The 22,689-nt window shown below is 53.3% G+C and overlaps 11 protein-coding genes across 11 annotated transcripts; 4 read left to right on the forward strand and 7 right to left on the reverse strand.

Moving 5' to 3' along the window:
- Positions 1–1,123: 1,123 nt before the first annotated feature.
- On the forward strand, positions 1,124–3,168 carry LTS14_008224 (uncharacterized protein; the record flags this gene model as incomplete). The annotated part of the gene is made up of 2 exons (XM_064840912.1): positions 1,124–2,114; positions 2,174–3,168. 2 exons carry the CDS (start codon positions 1,124–1,126, stop codon positions 3,166–3,168), a joined length of 1,986 nt encoding a protein of 661 aa, XP_064691549.1.
- A 56-nt stretch (positions 3,169–3,224) lies between these two features.
- Positions 3,225–4,511, reverse strand: LTS14_008225 (uncharacterized protein; the record flags this gene model as incomplete). The annotated part of the gene is made up of 1 exon (XM_064840913.1): positions 3,225–4,511. The coding sequence occupies one exon, from the start codon at positions 4,509–4,511 to the stop codon at positions 3,225–3,227; it is 1,287 nt and encodes a 428-aa protein (XP_064691550.1).
- A 290-nt stretch (positions 4,512–4,801) lies between these two features.
- On the forward strand, positions 4,802–5,751 carry TM1 (ToMV susceptible protein tm-1(GCR26); the record flags this gene model as incomplete). Its single annotated transcript, XM_064840914.1, has 3 exons — positions 4,802–4,889; positions 4,945–5,272; positions 5,328–5,751. The coding sequence occupies 3 exons, from the start codon at positions 4,802–4,804 to the stop codon at positions 5,749–5,751; spliced, it is 840 nt and encodes a 279-aa protein (XP_064691551.1).
- A 192-nt stretch (positions 5,752–5,943) lies between these two features.
- On the reverse strand, positions 5,944–6,704 carry LTS14_008227 (uncharacterized protein; the record flags this gene model as incomplete). The annotated part of the gene is made up of 2 exons (XM_064840915.1): positions 5,944–6,055; positions 6,106–6,704. 2 exons carry the CDS (start codon positions 6,702–6,704, stop codon positions 5,944–5,946), a joined length of 711 nt encoding a protein of 236 aa, XP_064691552.1.
- A 952-nt stretch (positions 6,705–7,656) lies between these two features.
- On the reverse strand, positions 7,657–10,074 carry LTS14_008228 (uncharacterized protein; the record flags this gene model as incomplete). Its single annotated transcript, XM_064840916.1, has 3 exons — positions 7,657–8,209; positions 8,238–9,724; positions 9,787–10,074. The coding sequence occupies 3 exons, from the start codon at positions 10,072–10,074 to the stop codon at positions 7,657–7,659; spliced, it is 2,328 nt and encodes a 775-aa protein (XP_064691553.1).
- A 272-nt stretch (positions 10,075–10,346) lies between these two features.
- LTS14_008229 (uncharacterized protein) lies at positions 10,347–11,456 on the forward strand (the record flags this gene model as incomplete). The annotated part of the gene is made up of 1 exon (XM_064840917.1): positions 10,347–11,456. One exon carries the CDS (start codon positions 10,347–10,349, stop codon positions 11,454–11,456), a length of 1,110 nt encoding a protein of 369 aa, XP_064691554.1.
- A 135-nt stretch (positions 11,457–11,591) lies between these two features.
- On the reverse strand, positions 11,592–12,524 carry LTS14_008230 (uncharacterized protein; the record flags this gene model as incomplete). Its single annotated transcript, XM_064840918.1, has 1 exon — positions 11,592–12,524. One exon carries the CDS (start codon positions 12,522–12,524, stop codon positions 11,592–11,594), a length of 933 nt encoding a protein of 310 aa, XP_064691555.1.
- A 434-nt stretch (positions 12,525–12,958) lies between these two features.
- LTS14_008231 (uncharacterized protein) lies at positions 12,959–14,623 on the forward strand (the record flags this gene model as incomplete). Its single annotated transcript, XM_064840919.1, has 1 exon — positions 12,959–14,623. One exon carries the CDS (start codon positions 12,959–12,961, stop codon positions 14,621–14,623), a length of 1,665 nt encoding a protein of 554 aa, XP_064691556.1.
- A 185-nt stretch (positions 14,624–14,808) lies between these two features.
- LTS14_008232 (uncharacterized protein) lies at positions 14,809–15,479 on the reverse strand (the record flags this gene model as incomplete). The annotated part of the gene is made up of 2 exons (XM_064840920.1): positions 14,809–15,146; positions 15,209–15,479. The coding sequence occupies 2 exons, from the start codon at positions 15,477–15,479 to the stop codon at positions 14,809–14,811; spliced, it is 609 nt and encodes a 202-aa protein (XP_064691557.1).
- An 892-nt stretch (positions 15,480–16,371) lies between these two features.
- MKK1 (Protein kinase C signaling pathway involved MAPKK protein) lies at positions 16,372–17,988 on the reverse strand (the record flags this gene model as incomplete). Its single annotated transcript, XM_064840921.1, has 3 exons — positions 16,372–16,501; positions 16,566–17,227; positions 17,284–17,988. 3 exons carry the CDS (start codon positions 17,986–17,988, stop codon positions 16,372–16,374), a joined length of 1,497 nt encoding a protein of 498 aa, XP_064691558.1.
- Positions 17,989–20,749: 2,761 nt separating this feature from the next.
- On the reverse strand, positions 20,750–22,031 carry LTS14_008234 (uncharacterized protein; the record flags this gene model as incomplete). Its single annotated transcript, XM_064840922.1, has 4 exons — positions 20,750–21,069; positions 21,126–21,242; positions 21,364–21,807; positions 21,872–22,031. 4 exons carry the CDS (start codon positions 22,029–22,031, stop codon positions 20,750–20,752), a joined length of 1,041 nt encoding a protein of 346 aa, XP_064691559.1.
- Between the last annotated feature and the right edge of the window lie 658 nt (positions 22,032–22,689).

Raw genomic sequence — 22,689 nt, forward strand, 5'->3', positions numbered from 1 at the left:
TCGTCGTGACAGCTGTACAGGGCCATATGCGGATCTGTCAAAAGGATTATTAGGTTTGATGTGCTCGAGCACGAGCATACGCGCAGCGCGAGATTGGGGCCTCAGTGTGTTCCACAGCGTGTGTGTCCCGTATTCGGGTAGCTTTGCGCGACCAAGGTGGTGGTCACAGGAGGAGATGAAGCAAGGGATGCTCGTCACTCACCGTCTCCGTCACCAACGACAGCAGCAGTTTCGCAGAGGGTCATGAAGAAATGGCAGTGGACCATACTACAAGCACTCCGCCCGTCGGGGCTTCGTTCTGAGCGATGTTGTTCCTGTTGCCTGCGATAGTCTAAGAGCAAGCTCTTCGAGATATCATTGTTGCGAGTTGACAACTGCGGTGTAACATACATTCCATGGAATTCCATATCTGCTGCATTCATGCATGCCGCTGCCCGTAGAGATGGCTTGTTATACTGGTAACATCCTCGGCAAGACCGGCACTGCATGGTGACAATGCGGTGGGCCGTGGTCTGGCCACTGCGATTTCACCTTATGGCCAAACCCATCTCTGCCACAATCAGTCGCACCGTCTGAAGATTGGAGAATACTATTGCGCCATTCTCCATCAAGAAGATAGGATGGCAGCATATATGTGCATATGTTGTCCGGCGTACGCTCCGAGTATGCCTCTTATTGTGGCCGAACATTTTAAGGTTGCAGATGCCAAGAGCAGTAAGGTAGACCTAACGAGATATGTCGATCATCTTTCAGCCCTACAAGCAGCAATCTGGGGTGATGAAGAAATGAGTGGGGTCACATTATTACGAGATCAAAAATCTGCCCGGGATAGCCAGCCTTTCTTCCAACCACTCCACCTACCCCCGATGTTGCATAATCCATAGAACTCCATTGTTTAATGGTCATCTTAAGTCGATACGGAGTGTAGATTGCGATCGCTAGCCGCCGCATTATTGCAGGCTGGAGCTAGTGCTGCCCGTTAGAGCTACCCTGGCCATCGCTGTCATCTAATGGTAGCACTGCTCGACTGAGCAGTATATGGAGATCGGCCCGGCATTGATGGTTGGAAAAAGGATAGCAGGGTTAGCGTTTAGCTGATGAGGCTGTCTTTCTTTCAAACACCATGTCGACCCACGACTTGGCGGAGTTGGAACGTCTTGCATTGGAACTGGCTGCGAGGGTAGGTGATCAATTACCGGCGGTCATCCTTCAACTACTGAAAGATGGAGTCGACCTTTCTAGCGAGCCATTGCAGCTTGATTGCAGTCTGCGGCGCCTTGATGACGCTCTCCAAGGCCCTTCGAACCAAATCTACAGACTCGCATCTGTAGGACTTGAAGAGACAACATCCCGTGGCTCGCCAGTGGTAGCTTCTAATGTCCAACCTACGCTCAACAGTCCGATCGGGGGACATAGTCCCATCAGGAGTCGCGCATCCCCACTGCTGCAGCGAAGCCCCGACGAGCTGCTTGAAGGTGCTACCACAGGTCTGGCTACCCCAACGGCCTCACCAGTCGGACAGGAAAATCGAGTTGCGAAGAGCCGAAAGGCCAACACCGGTCTCCGCGTAAGCACATCATCTTTCGACGAGGATGGTATAATCACTCGTCAATCGAGCAATGAGCGAAGTGTCTCCTTGCCACGCAAAAAGCGTTTGCCCGACAACCCAGCTCTGCAGCCATCTACATTGGACAAGTATATTGGCGGGGTCTGGGACTCTATCTACTCAAGTATAAAGCTAGATCCGACAGAAGTTATAGAACAGTGGCAAGCTATTGAGTCGAGCGGCCAACCTCGACTCCTAATAGACACCGAACGAGAGATGGCTGTTCACCACGAGAGCGCGGTACAAGGAGTCTTCGGGAGAATGAGCATTCTCACACGGAAAGTGAGCCAGGCCAGCCGGACATGTCGCTCGCTCGAAGTGATTGTACAGGCCCATTGGGTTCGATGTTTCGAGGATCGTGTGGCCGACCTTGGCACGAGTCTTACTCGTGAAAAGGCGAAGAAGCAGACCATAGCAGAAGCATGCCTTAACTTCTCCTGGTCAGAGAAGGAGCTAAGGAACAAGATGGCAATATGGAAAGGCTATCATGATATCATGGAATCTGGAGGTGAGTCTAATGCTACCCCATCCAAGGTACACCTGTACCGTGACTAACGCTTGTTGCAGGTTGGGCAGCCTTAGTCTTTGCGGGCGCAGGTCTTTACCGATTCTGCAAGTACCGTGTCTCATTTACTGAAGAGACGTTTGCCACATTGCAGATGCTGCGGCATCGCTTCGAAGTGGCAGCAGACACTTTGCATCCTCGATGGAGACAGCTTCTTGGCATTATTGGTGGCCCCACGGAACGCAAGTACAACGGTCATCCTCACGATCATGTTGTTTGTGGTGCGTCGAACGAAGCGATACCGTTGCCGATCACTTACCACCAATGGGACAAGCACTTTGCTTATGAACACCTTGACGAGTCGATGATCGACGAAGAAGTTTGGGGCGAATATGATCCGCGACTAGTGACTATGGACACCTCAGATGGTCACAAATGCCAGCAGTGTCATGAGCCACAGTCCGATGATCCACGAGACAACAGGTGTCAATGCTACCCAAACTTATACGGCGGCACAAAAGCAGGTGCTACGCCTGTACAGGTCTACAGAACATCAAACGGCAAAAATAACGGCCTCTTGGCATGTTGCGCATTCGAGCCAGGTTCAGCAGTAGGTGAATTTGTTGGACAAATTACATCTGGTCTGCAGAATATAGACGTCATGGTTGGGCAGACCGACAAAGCAGTTTATCAGATTTGGCAAGGGAGAAAAGGAAACTTCACGCGATTCGTGAACCATTCTTGCCAGCCGAACAGTCAGTACGAGCGGTTTGTATGGCTTGGCACTCAACGGATAGTGCTTATGAGCATGGGCATCGAGGCTGGAGAAGAGATCACGGTGGACTATTCAGAGTCTTACTGGAAGGTCAGTGTGTTTTGTTTCCTGGAAAGAGCTCTGCTAACCTTCCTTCTTGATTACAGAATCTGGACAAAGTCTGTCTTTGTGGACACGAGAAGTGCCGATATCGAAATGGAGATCGAGATCGTAATCTGCTCAGTGCAGCTTCTAATAGCTAATGATAACCTAGTCACCTCAAAGAGCTCCATCAATACTTAGTCATACTTAGTCCTGCTATGCTCAGCGAAGAGGTTTATTGACGATATACACAACCATTATTTCTTGGTCAATCCCATCAACTTCACCAGGCGCTCGGCGATATCAATGGCAAACCCTCCATCATTAATAGCTCGGCTATCTTCATCCAGCTTGATGCCTGTGCCATCCAAGCCATTGCGAATAGCAGAGAACAATGTTTTGTCCGCTTCGGCGTCATAGAATGGACCTTCTGGTGTGGAAATCATACTTACACTAGCCGGGAGGACCACTTCGACCATCTGCTTGTCCTTTGTGAAGCAACCAAGCTTGTCAACGATGAACTCGCCAATCGCTTTGCACTCAGTGGCGTTCGTCCGCATGAGCGTAACAGTTGGGTTGTGCTCGAATAGCTTGCGGTTCTGGTACTTCTCCGGCACCGTTGCTTTGGGTCCGAAATTGACCATATCTGTTGCCCCTACTGACAAGATATATGGAATGCCTGCTTTCAAAGGCGCTACCAGCCGTTGAGGTCCAGCGTCCATCACACCACCACATATCTGGTCACAAATTTCTGTGGTTGTGATGTCAAGGACGGCTTCCAGCATGCCTTCATTCACCAAGCGCTCCATCGCTCGGCCTCCCGCACCTGTGCAATGGAAGACGAAGGTCTCGATATCGTAGTTGCTTTCGAGATGACTTCTCACTTTATCGACACACGGCGTCGTGACTCCGAACATCGTCAGGCCTACCCGTTTTTTCTGCTTCTCGCCATTAGAGGACGCGTTTGCAACGAGAGATCTCTCATAGGCATGAGCCATGCCGGCAATCGCACCAGCCGCATTTGACAAGATCCGTCGCAGTAGGTGGTTGAGACCAGCGACATCACATACCGAGTACATCATCGTGATGTCGGCTTCTCCAATAATAGGGCCCATGTCGCCAGATGCATTTGTTGACACGATCAGTTTAGGCAGCCCAATAGGTAGCACTTCTCGCATTACCGCAGACGACAAACTCGTGCCTCCAGTACCTCCAGCATTGATCACACCATGTATGGCTGCTGATTTGTCGTCAAGTCCGTGCTGATATGCTTCTCGCAACCAATTCGAGGAACAAGCGATCATGTATTTAATGACTTCGCCTCGTGGCAAGCTGGTGACGTCCTTTTGATCATCTTGAGGATGGTATCTGCTGGTCAGCGTACTCTGTCGCACATCGATCTGCTTGTCGTCGACGGACGACCGCCCTACGTCCACAAGAGTAACTCTACAATCTGCTCCACCATTGTTTAAGATCTCGGACTTCAGGTAAAGTAGCTCTGCAAGCTTTGTGTCGCAGGTACCAAGAAGCACGATGTGCGGCATAGCGAGACCGAACGTAGTTCCTGGAATATATGACGGCTCGAACCGGTGACGATATGTAGTGAGTGGTCTGATGAGCATTGATTCATGTCATCGAGGTTGTGGAACTGCGGAGTCGATGTACATGAGCTTCATGCAGGGTCAAAAGTATGGCGTCAAGGTCGATCTCCGTCTGCGCATCACCTTAAAGTTATATATTACTTCGTCTCTCCATCTTTTGAGCCTCAAGTTGCGTGGTTTATCTTTAAATTAGAGGCTTACGTCGTATGCGGAAGTCACTGGTGCATAAAAACATGTCACCGCCAACAGACCGCAAGCAAATCCTTGAGGGCTTTCGCAAGCAGATCAAGGATGGCAAAGCTATCGTAGGAGCAGGTGCAGGTATCAGAACTGGCATGGTAATATTCGCGATATCACTACTGATCGCAATGAACAGGCATCGGCCTCTCAGCCAAATTCGTCGAAGCAGGTGGTGGCGACCTGATCATCATCTACAACTCAGGCCGCTTTCGAATGGCAGGTCGTGGATCACTCGCCGGACTAATGCCATACGGCAATGCCAACGATGTCGTAGTCGATATGGCGTCTGAAGTCCTTCCCGTGGTCCAACATACGCCGGTGGTAGCTGGTGTTTGTGCCTCGGATCCTTTCAGAGACATGCGACGGTTCTTGAAGCAATTGAAGGATCTGGGCTTTGCGGGTGTGCAGAATTTCCCGACTGTTGGGTTGATCGATGGCACGTTTCGGCAGAATCTTGAGGAGACGTAGGTGATGCTTATGTGATCGAAACATGTTGCCGGCTGACTTGTGGTTGTATAGTGGCATGAGCTATCAACTAGAAGTTGACGTCGTTCGTATGGCACACGAGATGGACATGCTAACCACTCCGTACGTCTTCAATCCGGACGAAGCAACGAAAATGGCAGAAGCAGGCGCAGATGTCATTGTTGCTCACATGGGCTTGACATCCAGCGGATCCATTGGAGCGAAGACTGGCAAAAGTCTAGAAGATTGCGTCAAGGAGATCCAAGAAATCCGTGACGCAGCGACCAAGGTCAATGGAGACATCATTGTGTTATGCCACGGTGGTCCTATAGCCAAGCCAGAAGATGCCAAGTTCGTGCTCGAGCGATGTCGCGGTGTACATGGTTTCTTTGGAGCATCGAGTATGGAACGTTTGCCCGTCGAGGAGGCCATCACGAGCATCACGAAGACCTTCAAGGGCATCAGTATACAGTCCTGAGACAATAATATGAACAATGTTGTTATTGATGCCGTTTCTGTCGACAATTATCTTAACACTACACAATTACCTCGACTACAAAGTCATTTTTCAAGAAGCCAAATTTTGTTCGCCACTGCGCCCGGACCACGCACTAGTCGTAGCCATCCTGCACTAGGATTCAAGGCTTAAAATTGTCTAGGTCTGATATATCTACAAGAAAAGAGCAGCGAAAGCACAGACACCAACGAGGCTACCGGCGACCTTGAACCCAGAAGCGCTGCCAGTGTAGGGAGCTGGGATAGAGGTGTTGGAGGAAATGCCACTGTGGTATATGTTAGTGAGAAATTGCACGGGCACGGCAAGATGACTTACCCAGTGCCGGAGGCATATCCGCTTGGCTTAGATGGCGAGCCAGTACCGGTGGGGTATGGCACGACTGGGCCGGCTGGGGAGCTCCAGACACCGGATGACATTGGGTATGGTGCGACTGGGGACGATGGCACGACCGGGGCGGAGCTGACTGGTGCTACAGGAGAGCTGACCCAGCTGCTGTAGGCTGCAGGAACCGAAGCGCTCCACGAAGCGGAAGAGCTGACTGGTGCCACAGGCGAGGAGACGGATGCCACGGAAGTTGAGGAGCTGACAACGACGGAGCTGGATGTCACGATCGTGCTGGTGGAGACTGGAGCCGAGCTGATAGTGCTAGGAGCAGCAGCAGAGCTAGACCAGCTGCCGTAGCCGCCGGGGCCACCGTGGCCGGGAGGACCCCAGCTTGTCGGGACAGCGGAGGCGACAGTCGAGACGCGGACAGAGGTAGAGGTCGTGGCGCGAGCTGGGCAGTTGGTAACTTCTGGACCGCAGGAAGTGATGGTGAAGACCTCGGTGTCGTAGACGGTATCGGTCTCCTGGGGAGAAGGCAGGGCGAAAGCGGCACCTGCGAAGAGGGAGGCGGCGATGATTGTGGAACGCATTTTTGGTTGGGTTGGTTGTTGATAGGTGGTGGAGAATTGCTGATTTGGTTGTAAGGAACGATAGTGAGTGACTAGTTTGTAGTTGATATAGAGAGAGGACGACCGTAGTCAGTTATTGCAGTACTATAAGAGAGAGTGATGGTGATAGTGATAGTAGGAAAGAAGAGTGAAGTCGTGTGCCTCTTCTGTAGTCAACTTACATATATCGATATTGACTACTGTCTAAGCCATACTACACTACGCTTGGTACAATAGATGTAGGGTACGGGAAATTGGATCGTCGTTAGCAGGAGGCCAGGGTGCGGCGGCAGAGAGCCGTCCAGTGGCCACGGCGTTAGATTGATAGGCAGGGGTAATTCGGCCCAAGCATCTTCGAAGAAACGCCGTGTTCACGGTTTTCTGCTGACGATGCTGGGCAGCGTTACAAGCGGCTGTTCGCAGAACGGTGAGATATCCCTCGCATCTTTATCGCGAGGAGGCAAGCAAGGCAAGCTGACCTACAGCAGGAGAAGATATCCTTCAAAATTCCTCAAATGGAAAGCTCGGCAAAAACACTGAAACGCCCGGACGCCCAAAAGATCTGGGGGTGGCGCTTCCTTTCCCCGTTACGAGAAGGCTTGATTCGTCCACCCGGGCTCTCGCTGCCGACACACTGACCACCATCTGGATTGCGCAACAGTCGACGCGCGTGCAATGAGCGATCTCAATCAAGTAGAACTGACTGGTGGAGTCCCAATGAGCATGACTGAGGTGGTGGCACGTGATGGGTGGGATAACGGGCTTGGAACTAACGTAGCTACTCGAGCTCAGAATCATTACAGAAAGAGGAGAGACAAATCAAGGCCTTTGTTCGTTTCTGTAACTGGAGCCTGAAGCGGTCTTGTGAACCTGGAAGACCTAGTCCAACTGCTTGTATGCATCCTAATAGACAGAGATTCTGAGCCAAGCCACCTCATCGAAAAACATCATCCCCATCCCCAAGCCTCTCCTTCGCAGCCAACACCTTCCTACCTTTACCAGGGTTCCTCCTTGATCGCGCCACGACGAGTGTCGGCGGGGGTTCGCTGAGGCCCTCGCTCTCATTACCGCGAACACTTCCGCCCCCATCCTCATCGTCAGCATCGCCATCCCCGCTTCCGCCCTCCTTTTCGCCGAACAGGAAACCTTTAGCTTGCGGTCTTCGTTCCGGCGTAGCTGGTACAGTCGTCTCCATTCCTGGACTATGCGTCGGCCTCGTGGCATTGGCTTTCGTCTCCGACTCGCCAAGCATCCACGAGTATGAGCCTTCAGCCAGGGTCGATCGCTCGTGTGCGGCAGTGACTCCAACAGGAATCGAGTCCTGACGTGGACCCTTTGCCGCATCACTTTCATCACTACCACCAACAGTGATTCTCGGGACTTCTCCACCCTGTGGTTGTGGCTGTCGCGCAGGCGTCGCGGATCCCGAGTCCATTTCCTCGAAGGAGTCAGGATCGGCTAGTGTCTTGCTCTGCGGGTGCATTATACTGCAGCGCAGGGACCTCGGTATTGGACGTTTCCACCTCCTTCTCTTGGGGAGCGTAGTCCTGGGCAGGTATAGTGGCCTCAATCTGGGACATCGCCGGCATGTGCTCCGCAGCGGCAACACCTTCCTCGTCCACAGGTAGAGGCAAACTAGCATCCTCAAGATAGACCTGCACGAACTGCACTTTAGCGACAGCCACGCTCAACCTCTCCAGATCAGCTTCAATGCCCTCCTTCTTCTCATCGCCACTTCCACTATTCAGACCATCGTCTTTCTCGGCAACGAACCTCTGAAACTCCCACAATTCTCCCACAGCACCCTCGAGCAGCTTACCCAACTGCTTGTTCCGCTTCTCCAGCGCTGCGACCCTCTTCAGCAGTTGCTCTGGTCCTACTTCCCTGCCTGGAGTACCGCGAGGAGGCAAAGAAGGTGTCTGTACGTCCCTGATCTCTTGCGCACGCTTATGTACTTCGTCCACAGCACTACGAACAGTCTTAGTGCCGCGTGCGTAGATATCGCGGGCTGTGGAGGATAGCATGACCTCGAGGCCTGATTGCTGACGGTTTGAAGCCGAGGAGGGGCGTTGAAGATGTTTGTTTCGTTGGCGAATTGGCGAGATGGGTCCGGATCCTAAGGTGGAAATGCCGGAGAATGCTGTAATGTTTCTTTGTAGTGCTGGTGGCGTAAGTGCGCGATTGAGCGATTGAAGTGGACGACCAGTGTATTTGAGTACAAGATACGCAGCTCCATCGTAATTGGGATGGTCGCGAAGGTAGAGGGCATCGTGGACTAGAGTCTGTGGAGGGTGATCCCGTGCCGGTGACGACGGATAGCGGAGTAGTAGTGCCAGAGCCGAATTGTAGTCCGCTGCCAAGAGCTCCCAGCGTAGACGTAGAAGCATCGCTATACAAATATGGTTGACCAATTCCAGCGTCGTATCGTTCGCGAACAGAGCATCCCACAAAGCAAGCAGATCGTCAAAACCAAACTCCCGACCAAAGAGCAACCTAATCCAGCGAATAAGAAACACCTGCGGCACAATCTCTATCCGATGAAGATGAGCCGCCAACTCCGAATCAATCTGCGGTAGCATCTCCTCAAAGATCCTCCGACTCCTCACCACAATCGGGTTCTCACCAGCCTGATGCGTCGTCCCCTCATAGAAACCCTTGGCACTTTGCATGACCCTACTGAAAAGGGCAAAGGCATCATGCTCCACATTCTCAGCATCGAAGACGACGCGGACGGTCGCATCCTCACCATGCACTTTACTGCTCTGGCCTAGATCGATGGCGTCGCGGTCCACGACCCAGAGGATCGGGGCGAGGAGTTCGTGCATTCCTTGGCGGTAGGAGACGTCTTGGTTGAGTTTGGACCAGACGAAGAGGATGTCGAGGAGTTTTTGTTGGGTGGGGGGCTGGAGGAAGTAGTGGTTCTCCGGCATGCAGCGGTCGACGTCTTGGCGGATCTCTGCTAATAATGCCGTATCATTTTCCAGGGTCGGGTTTGCTTGGGTCTAGATAGTCTCAGCGATCGTCAGACGTGACACGAACAAATTGCCTTGCAGTGGTAGCTCACCTCGCTGTCGTCGCCACCGCCATACTCATCCGGGTTGTCGAGGTGGCGGAGGAAGTGAGTACGTAGTGACTCGTATGCTGAGCGGGAAGCGGCAAGGACTTTGGGCCATTCTGCCGTGTCGACAGAGTCAAACAGAAGGAATGATTTCCAGGCAGCAGAGCGAAGTCCGGCGCCAGCGATATGTGATGGGAGAGTGTCTGTTACGCGAGTTGCTTGTCGAAGGTCAGATAGAGTCCTGTATTGCTTCAGTTCTTGCCAGCTTGCGGACGCGTCTTCGAGACTGCGCATGGCTGACACTGAAATGTGATTACCAATACAATCAAGTAATATGTCTTGGTCGTTCCTGCCCGAAGAGGAGAGTTTCCTGGCGGGCACTGTTTCATCATATCGCGCTTGGCATGGTCGGACGTTCCAAAGTCCGACAATCTCCGGCGCAAAGCACGAAACATTCCACCAGGCATGGATAGTTCTGCCTCAAGCGAATCGATAACAACTATGATAAAATAACGCACGCGTCGGGGAGAGAGGTATAGTCAACGTATAGTAAAGGTGAATACGACATGTCCAACCCCCTCATCCCCAAATCCCGTCGCATCCGCTTCCACCTCACCCTCACCATCCACGACCTCAACAACGTGCCCCTCGTCAGCGGCACCTCCTTCATCAAATGGCACCTTCCCTCTTCCACCGCCGCCGATCACCGCGGTCGCACCCCCAAGGCAGCCATCAAAGACCATCGCGTGTTGTACGACTACACCAAGACGACACCCGTGCGCATGACGGTGAGTAAAGATGGCGTCTTGCAAGGCACGGAAGTGGAGTTGGAGGTGGTGCAGGAGTACAGTTCGGGTGGACGGGCGGAGAGGATTCGGTTGGGGCAGTTGAGGTTGAATTTGGCCGAGTATTGTTCGGAGGGGGATGAGGCATCACCTTCTAGTCCTAAAGCTGGTGGTGCGAATGGTGTAGAGGATGCAGAACACGGGGTCACGAGACGCTACCTCATGCAAGAGAGCAAGATCAATTCCACCCTCAAGGTCGGGGTCGCGATGAAGTATATCGACGGTACACGTGACTTCATCGCGCCTGCCCTCCGGATCGCACCTGTCTTTGGCGGGATCGCGGGGATCATCTCTTCGGCAGAATCGGCTTCGACTACGCATGGTGTGGCTTCGCATGCAAATGGGAATGCGGCGGGCAGTACGGAGAGTATCCCCGCGGCGTTGCCGAACTTCAGCTCGTCGAATAAGGAGCTGGGGGAGATGCAGGATATGTATCGGCGGACGCTTGCGGCTTTCTGGGCGTCATATCCGGGGGAGTTGAGGGCGGACGAGTGTATTGAGGATATTTTCTCGGGGGGTGATGGGTGGGGGAAGCATGGACAGCCGGTCAGTCATAGGCATGGTGAGCAGAAGAATGGGGATGGGAGGCAGGAAGATGGTTCTGGTCGTGGTACACCGGATATGGCTCGTGATGGGGAGGATGCCAGACCGGGGAGTCGTGGGAGTGCACGTTTTGCTGGGGGGAGGTTCGCTGGGTATGTGAAGAGTGGGGGCGGGCATCATCGTCACGCGAAGGCCAAGAAGGTGAGGAAGGGGCCGGGTGAGGTGGATGAATTTGATTTGAGGGAGGATCTGAGGAGTTGGACGGTGGGAGAGAAAGCTTATGGGTGAATATCGTCGAATTACCTTGATCGACTGGAATACATGCCAAGACGGAATTTGAAGACTTATTCGATCGCCCGCGATGCATGCCGAGACAAAGACATCATGAAAATACCTTTACGATATACTTGGAGCTTCAACTCGTCAGTCCACCCACGCCTCAGTCCGCGCATTATCAACAACGTCCCTCCACAATTCGAGCAAGCGATTATAACTCACCTTTGTCACCCGGCCAGCCAACGTAACATCGTCGTTACACGACACTCTCAACCCACCCGTCAACTGAATCGCGGTGCCCTTATCCATGGGTCTCTTATACGCATCGACTTCCACTGGCGGATACAAACCCTGCTGCACATGCGCCCGATCACCTTTATTCTTCAGGGACACATACTCGTGGAGGATATGCTTCCCTTTGCCAGACAGACCAGTGTGATTGTGTGTGAAGAGCGGGAGACAGAACATATCCCTCTCGTGAATCCACAGTACAATCACCATCCGGCGTTTGCTGTACACGGGTCCCCAGATCGTCTTCCCCAGGGCTGGATCATTGGGATCGACGTGGGGGTTCGTGTTGGCTGTGTGGAACGGTATGGCGATGACATCTCCCTTGCGGAAATTTGAGCGGTTCCAGCCCGAAGAGCGGCAAAGCACGTTATAGCATGCGTAACGCGTGGTCACGGCGCTACCGGCGAAACTCTGAGGGGCGGCTTTGGCGCGCCAGGCGGCCATGGATTGGAGGTCGACGTTTGAATGCGTGGGTCCTTGGGATGGGTCCCAAGGGGTCTGGGCTGGTGGGCTGCCGAGATTCATTTGCCCTATTTGTGAGGCTAGTGCGGCTGTGGAGGCGGCGGCATTGATTTGGGTGGGTGCTCGGGACTTGGCAAGGGTTTGCTTCAGGAGGTTGGTGCGGCCTGAGCTCCAGGGTGAGTTCGCTGGACTCTGCGCGCCTGGTGCTCGTGAGATGTTGACTGCGCCGCGGGTTGACATTTGTTGTTGTGGCGTTGTGCGAGCTGCCGGAGCCGCAGAGATGGTGGAGCCAGCTGTGGCATTTGCGCCTTTGGCGTTGAAAACCATGTCGTCGATGGGTAGTGAGGAATACTGGCTCTGGATTTGCTAGGCTCTCTTGAGGCCGACACTTCTACTGATTTGGCGATGTCTTGAGGAGATCGAGACATGATCATCATAGGACTCGACTGTCCTCGCCTCTGTGCTAAGATTGGGTACGCTTTCACACCATTGATTCCTGTTATGGTCATCTCGTCTACCTTCCGATTCACAATGCCTTGGAAATTTGGCAGAGGATGCACAAAGAGGGAGCAGATGGCATGTCTTTGTCGCAGTCAGCTCCACACAAAGTGTGTAAGATTCTGCATCCTATGTTCCTTTGTCTCACCAAATTTTCAGCACACCCCATAGCAGAGGGGAGATGTACAGGGAAAGATCTCCTATCAGTCCGCCACTTCGTAGCCTTCCGAGTACACGAAATCAACACACACCAGTCAGCCGCAATGAACAGGTTCATCAACATCAAGCAGCGTTTCCGCATTAGAAGACGGGGTTCGAAGAGCAACAAGAATGATCAAGGCTTGGCCTTGCCAAAGATTGTGGTAGAAGGCAAGCAAGCGACTGGTGAGCAGCAGCAAGGTACGTTGAGCGCACCTGTAACCCCGATCGAGCCCGCTGTCAGAGCACCAGAGGCAGCGGAGGTCGTCCGTCCGCATATGGCTGATTCTGGGATCCGGAAGGCGGGATCATCGTTAGTGTCACGAGGAGAAGATGGAGAGCAATCTGAGCATCACCCCGAAGCTGTTGAGGTTCCTGGGTCAACACTTCTAAATCGCACGGTAGAAACCGAAGACGTACACAGCGCGACGGCAGTAGACGAGTCAGAACTCCCAGCAGACTACGAACAAGCAGAGGAACAGTACCAGGATGTCGAGGTCCAGGATGACCAAACCGTTCGCGAGCCGAACTATCTTGAGTTCGGCGCCGAGGACGAAGACGACTACACTGCCGGCCCTGCCCGCCTCGTTGCCACCAATGATGGCCTCAAGCCATGCGCAGCACTACTTATGACCCTCGAATTGTCCGCCGTGATCAAGGAGTCTGTGCGAGCTCAGCGAGGGTATGAGACTGCGGAACGACGAGCTGCGCGCGAGAGCGAAGTCATCACAAACTTCGAGATGGCGTGCGAGCGGGAGATCTCGAGTCATCAGACTCGTCTTGCGTGCCTGGAGGATGCGGCGGAGGCCTATAAAAGCATTGAGGTGATGTTGCGAGAAGAGACGGCTGCGTTGGAGGCTATGCTTCAGAACTCGAAGATGGAGCGTAAGTGCATTGACGCGCGTTTGCAGAGTCAGGCCACTACGCTCAGGGAGATACAGGGCCTGACGAGCGCGTTTCTGGAGGAGGCTTTCGTCGCTGCGAACCTGCTGGGGCCTAGGACCGAGGAGGTGGAGCCAGAGCTTCCAGATCTGGATCTGCAAGAACAATATCAACTCTTCCGCGCTGGTGAGCGGAAGGAGCAAGGCTTAGATGCAGAGGACGAGGTCACTGCACCGCTTGACACGACACGAGGGCACATGTTGGCACCGCCACTATCATCAGAGGAGCAAGCGCGGCAGGATCTTCGCGATGCTCTTTGGGCGGCAGACGAGCGTCTGAATCTCGCTAGGGCAGCTTTCAACCGCCGAAGCAAGGATCGCGCGTACGAGGAAGACGAACGCGAGGTGCAATTGCAGCGTGGCGAGCAGCTGCGAGATGCGACGATTGAGGACTTCGATAGGAGATGGTTCCTGCGGAATCACGAGCTCACGCGCGAAGTCATCGATGCTGAAGCGGGCTTGCGCGAGGCGAAGGCCGCGATGGTGGAAGGAGGTATCGAGTACTCGAACGATGAGGTCTTCTCTGGTTTCGCGGATCGTGCTTCGGATGGGTATGGAATGCAGTTTGAAGATTTCCTTGTCAAGTCCGCGCCGCGGCCGAAGATCACGCAGTGGTTGGACGCTTTGCCGGAGAAGGCTGGAACACCTCTGGAGGATGAGTTCGTTGGGGATGAGTGGGAGACGGAGACGAGGTCTGTGGGGATTGATGATAGTGCTAGTGCTGTGCCTGAGGACCCGGTGCATAAGGAGCGAATCGCTAAGTGGAGGAGATTGTGTGGGCTTGAGTGAATTGCAGCGTTTGAGTTGTCTGTATACATAATTATCTGGCAAGGTCGTAAGATTCGTCCATCGAGCAGCAAGTATATCGTGATGAAATTGTCGAAGATCTCAAATATCACCAACCAATCTTTGCCTTGGTTCCATTCTCAGCCATGGGTATCACATCCAAAGATCCTCTCGCTCAATCGCCCTCTCTACTTCTTCCCGCCACCGAACATACCGCCAACATAGCTTCCTGCGCTCGCAGCACCGTTGTACACCGAGCTACCGACGCCCTGAGCACCGCTTGCCACACCCTCGCCAGTGGACTTTGCAGCACTAGCGGCAGAGTCGGCAGCCCCAGCACCGGTGTAGCCACCCTTGTCGTCCTTACCACCACGCTCAGCACGGTTGACACCTTCTTTCGACACGGCATCACCGACGGGCTGGAACAGACCACCCTTGCCGAACTGGTTGCCGACAAGGTTGTTGACGTCGCCTTGCAGGGTGTCAACTTGGTCGATACCCGTCACTTTGGTCTTGTCGAGAGTATCTGCCGCGAGAATCGCATCAGTAAGGAAACACACCACAAGGCCACGAACATGATCGACTAACCCTTGGTAGCATAAGACGCCTTGTTATCCTTGGTAAACCAGCTCAAGTACATGTCCTCGATCCACGGCATCCAGTTCTCATACTGGTTATGGTAGCCCTCGGTGATCCACTCGTAGTAAGTCTTGCCGTGCTTCTTGTCGTCGGGCAGAGAGTCGAAGGTCTTCTTCTTTTGATCCTCGGACATGGCGTCCCATTTCTTGCTGCCCTCGCTGGCGCCCTTCTGAGCCTGGTCCGTGGCGCCTTTGGCGGTGTCTTGAAGCTTGTCCGCCATTATGCTGTCCTGGTAAATATGTAGTTTTGCTTGTTCTAGCGTCGCACGTCAGTAACGGCTGTTTGAATTCTCGGCGAGACGGTCGATGCAAGCCACAACTTACAAGTTTAGGATGTGTACAAGTATCGGGCAAGATGTGAAGATGACTGTCTATTGCAATACTTCTCGACTAGAGTATATCAAGCAGGAAGCAATCCCAGAAACCAGGAAACCTGGCTGTCAACAAACGTCCGTGGTGGAGGGGTGTGTGACGTAGGGGCCACGGCAGCATGTGCAAGTGGAGCAGCAGCATCGTCAACCAACCATGTCGCCGATCGCTCCCAACCGCGCGGTCCACCCGCCTCGATCTGGCGCAGTAGCGTGGCTGGCCAGATGTGGCTTGAGCATGGTATAGATCTTGGCGATGACACACGCAAAGGCCACGATTGCTTGGGAGGCATAAGTGCATGTAGTCAGTCCAATTCTACCAGAGAGCCGCGATGAAACGGACGAGACTGCGACGGGGGCCAGGAAGCTCACCAGCAAGTCTCGTTGCATGTGTCGGCAAATGCAAGGAGACGAAGAGCATGGTAGTCATTGATTAGATTAGCTCGAAAAAATGCTCTACATCGCTATGCGACATGCTTGCCTCGAATGCGTAGCAGTCTCCAAGATATTAGGCCCATATGCGAGTATAGATCTCTATGCAACCTCGTGCTCTGCCTTCGTCCTCCGAAACGCCATCCATCGTCCAGACATTGGGTTCGATGCGCTTCATTCCCTCCTCGACGACGAGCGTTATGTGAGAGACCGTCCGCCAGCCACATACATGTTGTCAGCTTCTCCGTCCCTACAACGCTACCTCCTTGGAGGTGAGACCACGCCAAAAATATGTTGAGGTAGTAAGCCGACTCTACTCCTGCCAGTCCCAGACAGTGCGCAAGAACTGCACCATATCAACCCTCTTAGTCTTCATCTCCACCATCCAAGGATGCTCCATCATCCTCCATGGCGTAGCTCTTCTTGAGCCTTCCTTCTCGAGACTGCATTGAAGTCAGCATTTCACCCTACGCCACAGACCACGGCAAAGGAGGGGATATAACTCACCAGCACTCAATAAAGTACTTAAAACTCGCACTCCACTTCAGCCCATTCGCCGGCTCATCCTTGAGCTTCGGGATAGGCTGCCTCACAATATAAGTAAGCAAGTCGATCAACACCGCTCTCGGATTCATCTCCGTCCCATCAGCCGGGAATGGAAACCGATGTTGTGCCACCTCCAGTAAAGTGACGCCCAACGACCACACGTCCGAAGTAATCGTATAACTCTGTCCCGTGATCCGCTCCGGAGGCATATAATACGAAGTACCAATAAAAGTATTCGCATCCCCCTTCGTGCCAAACTCCCCGGAAACACCGAAGTCGCACAACTTGACCTCACCTTTCCGAGTAAGCAGGATATTGCTCGGCTTGATATCTCGATGGATGATCCGATGGCCGTGGAGATACGTCAGGCCGTTGAGGACGCCCTCGGCAACCTTTCCCAGCACTTTCTCCCCCGTGCGTCCGCCGAGCTTCTTCACTTCGCGGTAGATACTGTCCAGCGAGCCGCCTTCGCAAAACTCCATGCTGATGCCGATGTTACCCGCTGTGTCGTCCATGAAGGCTCCATAGTATTTGCAGATGTGTAGCGAGGCGCAGGATTTGTTGAAGGAGAGTTCGCGGTAGATTTGTTTCTTGACGTCTGGGTTTGGGTCTGTCGTTATGATCTGGGATGGTGTGTCAGTCCAAACGATCAGTGACAGTGTCTTCCAATCGTGCCTACCTTCAACGCAAAAACGGTCTTGCCGCCTTTGAGCACACATCGTGCTACTGAGCCACCAGCACCTTCTCCCAAGCTACCTAGTTCCAGTATTCGTCCTTCTTTCCGTGCTGCCTTCCAACCCAGGTCGTCCAAATCCTCAGCATCCAATGTGCCACCCTTTTCTAGTGTGAGCTTCTTGAGATGCTCTTCCAGATCTACAGCAGCACCTTGCATACTATTCTCTCTCTCCATACCCACCCCACTATGTGCCGAACTGCTCGAGTAAGCAGCCGAGTCCGGATCTCGCAAAACATCTGCAAAGTTGATCATGGAATATGATGAAGCCGTTGAGACCGAACCACCGGCACCAAAGCTCCCGTCTCGACTATGTGCCGACTCATCACTGCTCCCACCACTCGGTGTCAACCCTGCACCAGAGATCTGTAAAGGCGGCCCTCGTCTTCGTCCTTGTGCATTCTCTTGCGGTACCTGTCTCGTCCCCATCGGCGTGGCCAGACTCAACTTCGGCGGCTGCTGTCGTCCAGGTATCGACAAAGGAGGTAGGGTGGGTGGCATATCAGTCATAGGCGGTGCCGCAGCACTATTCACCGGCCTCTGACTGGGACTGGCAGGTATCGCTAGCCCTAACCTAGGCACTCTACTCCCTGACGCCGAGCGGCCTTGACCTGGGATAGGTGGCCGTAGAAGTGGTGCCGGACTCGCCATGTCTGCGCGACCACCGGTCGGATCTATGGCGAGGTGCGGCGTTGTGTACTGCTCGTTGCCTGCCACAGTGGGCAAACAATGGTGCTGCGCGCGCCGGCTGCCGAAGAGGAGCACTTAGCCCTCTCTCTGACAGCCTGCCCTGCTGTTTCTGGCGTTTCAGCAAGATCGGACTTGTGGTCGTCTGCTGCGGCCTGCCGCTGTCCCTGTGCGAGTCGATCTGAACAGCCGATTTGCTCGAGTGACGTGGTCGCTAGAGCGGTATAGGATGTGGTATGGCTGTGAGACACAGCTGGGTAATGCGGGGTGGGCGGTGGGCTGGGTTTGGTCGTTCTCCAGCCGGTGACAGTGGTCGGTTGATAGTGCGTGGTCAGGATGAAACAGGGCGATGCTGCCGGTAGCCGTCGAACACAACCACAATCGCTTTGTTGCACGGCGTAGGACTCTGCAGGTTGTTTAGTGTGGGGACAGCCGCGTCGTCTATTGTGGATTAATTGTTTCCAACTCCTCCAACTCTGTGCCGCACAAGCCCAAGAAGGTCACACTCTCTTGCCCGCTCGGATGAGTTCCGCCTGTCCAAGACTTTAGCAGACGGATGGCACGGAATGTTGTATAAATTGATTGGAGATCCAAGGGAGTAGATGATGCGAAGGTTGACTACAATGACATGCAGCGAAGTGCTAGAGCGTAGCGCCGGCCAAAGCTTATGCTCGCGTGGATGTCCGACCGCTAAAGTCAGTTGTAGACGCCGGCTGCGTGCAGCTCCGAGTAGTTAGTCCTGTTGATGATCACCTATAGGACTGTATCTGCCCCATCAGAGATCGAGAGCTGACGCTGCGTTGTCCTTATGCTGCCAACCGCCGTCCGTTTTGCTTGGGGCTGATGAACGGCGCACCAAGGCGTATCAGGATCGTTCTGCTGATGGAGACTCCACTGGCACCATCCACGCAGTCAGGCTGTTGGATTAGCGGCCCAAGACTCGTTGTGATTCGTGATTCGTCGTCGATGGCACTCTTTGAAACTTGGAGAAGTAAGCACAGACGAGCGCCTCCAATGCCTCACCAAAGGCAAGATCATCAACGAAACACAATCACTGCGTTTTCAGTAGATAGATTACACCAGATGTCAGCGAGAAAACTATGTCTGTTGTACACGCTCTCCTCGATGACTCTTGATCGATCACAATCACCCTACAGCCGCACCACGTCAATATTCCAAGCAGACTTTGGACATGCTTTCCATCCTCTCAAAACTCTCGCGTAGATCACTGCGTACTCGATATTGTGACCAAATGGTAAAGCTGAGCTGTAGTCAGCACGACGTGGCCTTGTCACGCCAAACATCTGTCCAATTATTTGGCCCAGTCACTACAATACTCCACTTCCAGCTACATCATCCTCGGCGTAAATTGCAGCGTTTGACAACAAAACACTCCGCCTCACGTGTAGGGCTGCTATACTTCTCCCCTCTGTACCTAGATGACATCAAATATCCCATCAGCTATCTTCGGCTTCTTCTGACTGGAAAGCCGATTGTCACATCGCCGCAGACGTGATACCATTTGTGCAAACGTGGAAAGCTACTTGCTTCTGCTATTGGACTATCCCACCTTACAATTTCCTCGGCAGGAGCTACCGAGAAGTCAGCCCACGTTGCCAAGGCTGGACTGACCTCATTGATCTCATGATGAAAACCTTCTAATGGTATAGGACCACAATGAAATCAAACCCATTCGTCTACCAAGAGAGACACAAAAGCTTCGGTGACCATAGCCATCGTATACGAATATCAACGATCATCTTCTCCAGGGGGAGAGTACCGAACGAGCCAAGACCATGGCCCTGAGCGACTGCAATACATGCGTGCGAAACAAAGACAAGGATAAGCATAGCTCTGACCGACGGTTCACTCACGCAGAACCCTCGCTTCTCACCAAGCAGCTTACCAAATTTTCGGTCTGAAAGCTGCAGCCTTATAGAAGTGCCCCTCGCTCCTTGTGACGACCCTTGTACCTTACTCTTCCTGCACCATCGCCACGACTTACTGTATTCAGCTATTAGCCATGGCGCGAGAGAGCTCGAAGAAGTCAACGGTAAGGAAGCCGATTGCTTGGCTGTGCTCAGCTATACTATCACCTTCTCACCTGATCACACCCGAACAAATGAATGTTTCGGCCTTCGCCGTCCTGTACGTAGCAGCTTCGTCGTTGCCAAGAGCTAATGTTCGAGTCACACCACTTGAGGTCCATAGGGTCTCTCTATCTACAAGCTCTGACCGGACTTGGACAATCGTCGATCGCACGGATATCGTCGTGCTGGTTGTCAAAATGTGGGTTTGCTACAACCCTAGCCAGATCACAATCGATACGCTGGTTCGGTGCCCCGTGGGTGGTGGCTTTGACTCAATATGTGGCTGCACAGGTCTTCAAACCTTGCGAGTGAGTTCGGACGGGTGCAGTGAACAATATCTCCATCACTTGTGTGAGTGTACTGACATGCCTCACATTCTCAAAGCGCTAGCGTCCACTGTTCTCAGGTCCACAGGACCATGATGGAGTCATCCTCATGCGCACGAAATGAACTCATTCACTACCTGCAAGTGACGTTGAACAGCCAACCCTAGGTATACTACACACCACGCCCTTGGCCGACCGGTGAGTACAGCACGGGAAAGATGTCCCTGAGCAGCTACTAGTCGACGCCCAGCTTATCAATGAAAGCATTGATCTGCTCGATCGTCTCATCTGGTCCTCGATTAGCACAGCTCATGGAATCAGGCAACGGCTATTCCAGTATAGTTCACCAGGCGCTTCCTCGATAATTAAATGTCCATTCTGCTCCCCAATCCCTGAAAGGGTCAGACCGGCACTAGGATGGACATACTCTGTCCACACAGCCAAGACATCGAATTGTGCGCCAAGGTTTACTTCGGAGAGAAGGACGTGTGTCGGGATATCCACCTTGCGGTCGTTCTTTTGGTCCTCCGCCATCCAATCATATCCGATCGTACCACCAGCTTGATATTCGAAGACGCTCCGGTTGGTCGCCGCGAGCTGTTCGAAGAGGGTATGGTAGCTCTGCCAGGCTGTATGGTATACTAGGTCAGACTCATGAGTCAAAGATAGCACGCAATTGACGTACCTTCGTCGGCTTTGAACAGCGCGATGCCTTGAACGCTTTCCCCAGAACGATACTCGAGGATTTGGTCAACCCACTTGCCACCCCCATATGCCATAATCACATCGGTTGCAAAGTTTCCTAGTTAACGATCAGCTTCTAAACATTGCCTTTTCTCGGGAATTGATGGTCAAGACCTCTAGGCAGGAACGACCAGTGAAAGTATCCGATCGAAGCATTGGGCTTAGAAAACGCTGCATACTCCGCCACAATGGGAACGATGTCGGCGACGAACAAGCCCACGGCGTTGATACCAGGATAGTCATTTTCCACCGCGGCACGATGCATAGTCTACCGCCACAATCATCTCCAGCGAGCACTACACTAGTCGTCGCATTCTCCCCATGGCCTGGGTAGATATGCTTGACGGCTTTAAAGATGGCGCGTGAGTACGTCCTCTTGTCGTATGCGCAGCCGGTCTCGTTACAATATGGAGTTGATAAGCCGCAGCCAGGTTGATCGGGCACGATTACTGGAAGACGAGAAGAGGAGACGCTGGTAACACGACGCCAGATATAGCTTGATTCTGGGTAGCCGTGGGTCAAGATGAGGATGAATTTGTTGCGGGTGCCGGTCTCGTTGCCCCAGACGCTGGGCTCGGTGTAGTGGAAGCTGAAATTGGAGCCGCAGGTTGTTTGGTAGAAGCCTGCGATTCGTACTTATCACTTTACAGAACCTTTCCGCGGTGTGGTTGGGAAGTGCTTAGGTACCACGGGTCAGGTAATCGTCATCGCCATTGAAGCCGGCGAGTTTGTAGTATGCCAGAGCCGTGTTCAGTGGAGCATGGGTCTGGGGCTGCGTGATATTGATGCTGACAGTCTCGTAGGCGTAACAGCTGGGCAGGAGGAAGAAGAGGAACACAAGTGACATTTTGGCTTCGGCTTTGTTCTTTCTATCGGTGGAACAAGGCACTGCCAGAATGAAGACTCTGACAACGCTGTGGCGGTTCTCTTATACCACAGTCTCGTTCCTCGTCGTAGGGGTGGCCGCCAAGACCATGTTGAGACCTGGCGGCCGATACTGACGTCCTTGGGCGGGCGTCCACCGTCATTGTCGTCACACGTGGTCAAGCCCAGATGCTCGTCCTACGCGAGCCCACTCCCGCGATGGCTGTCATCGCACGGCAGTGCTGTGCAACCAGCGGACTGAGCTGAGAGAGAGGATGATCGCGCGGAGGGATGCGACTCGAGGGACTTTGGCTGTGTGAACAGATCGATCTGGTCGATTTTCGGCCGGTGGCTGCCGAATGAGCCAAAGCGCTCATCGACATTCGGGGTCGGTGGACATCTGCCTGCAGTGAACGTGCTCCATTGACCATCAGTACAACGAGGAAATCCACAGGCAGGTGGAGAGTTGAGCTCGTAGGACTCTTGACATTGCGATACTATCATACAAACCCAGCCAGGAGCTGCTGCGCTCATCTAGTCCGTTCCACATGTCCCACCCACCAAAAACGCCCAGGCATAAATGCCATATGCTTTGTCAAAAACAACCCTGTATGCAACCTCCGCAGATATATCGCTAAAGC

Source organism: Recurvomyces mirabilis, assembly GCF_035927965.1.
Source record: "Recurvomyces mirabilis strain CCFEE 5264 chromosome Unknown scaffold_24, whole genome shotgun sequence".
Taxonomy (NCBI): domain Eukaryota; kingdom Fungi; phylum Ascomycota; class Dothideomycetes; order Mycosphaerellales; family Teratosphaeriaceae; genus Recurvomyces; species Recurvomyces mirabilis.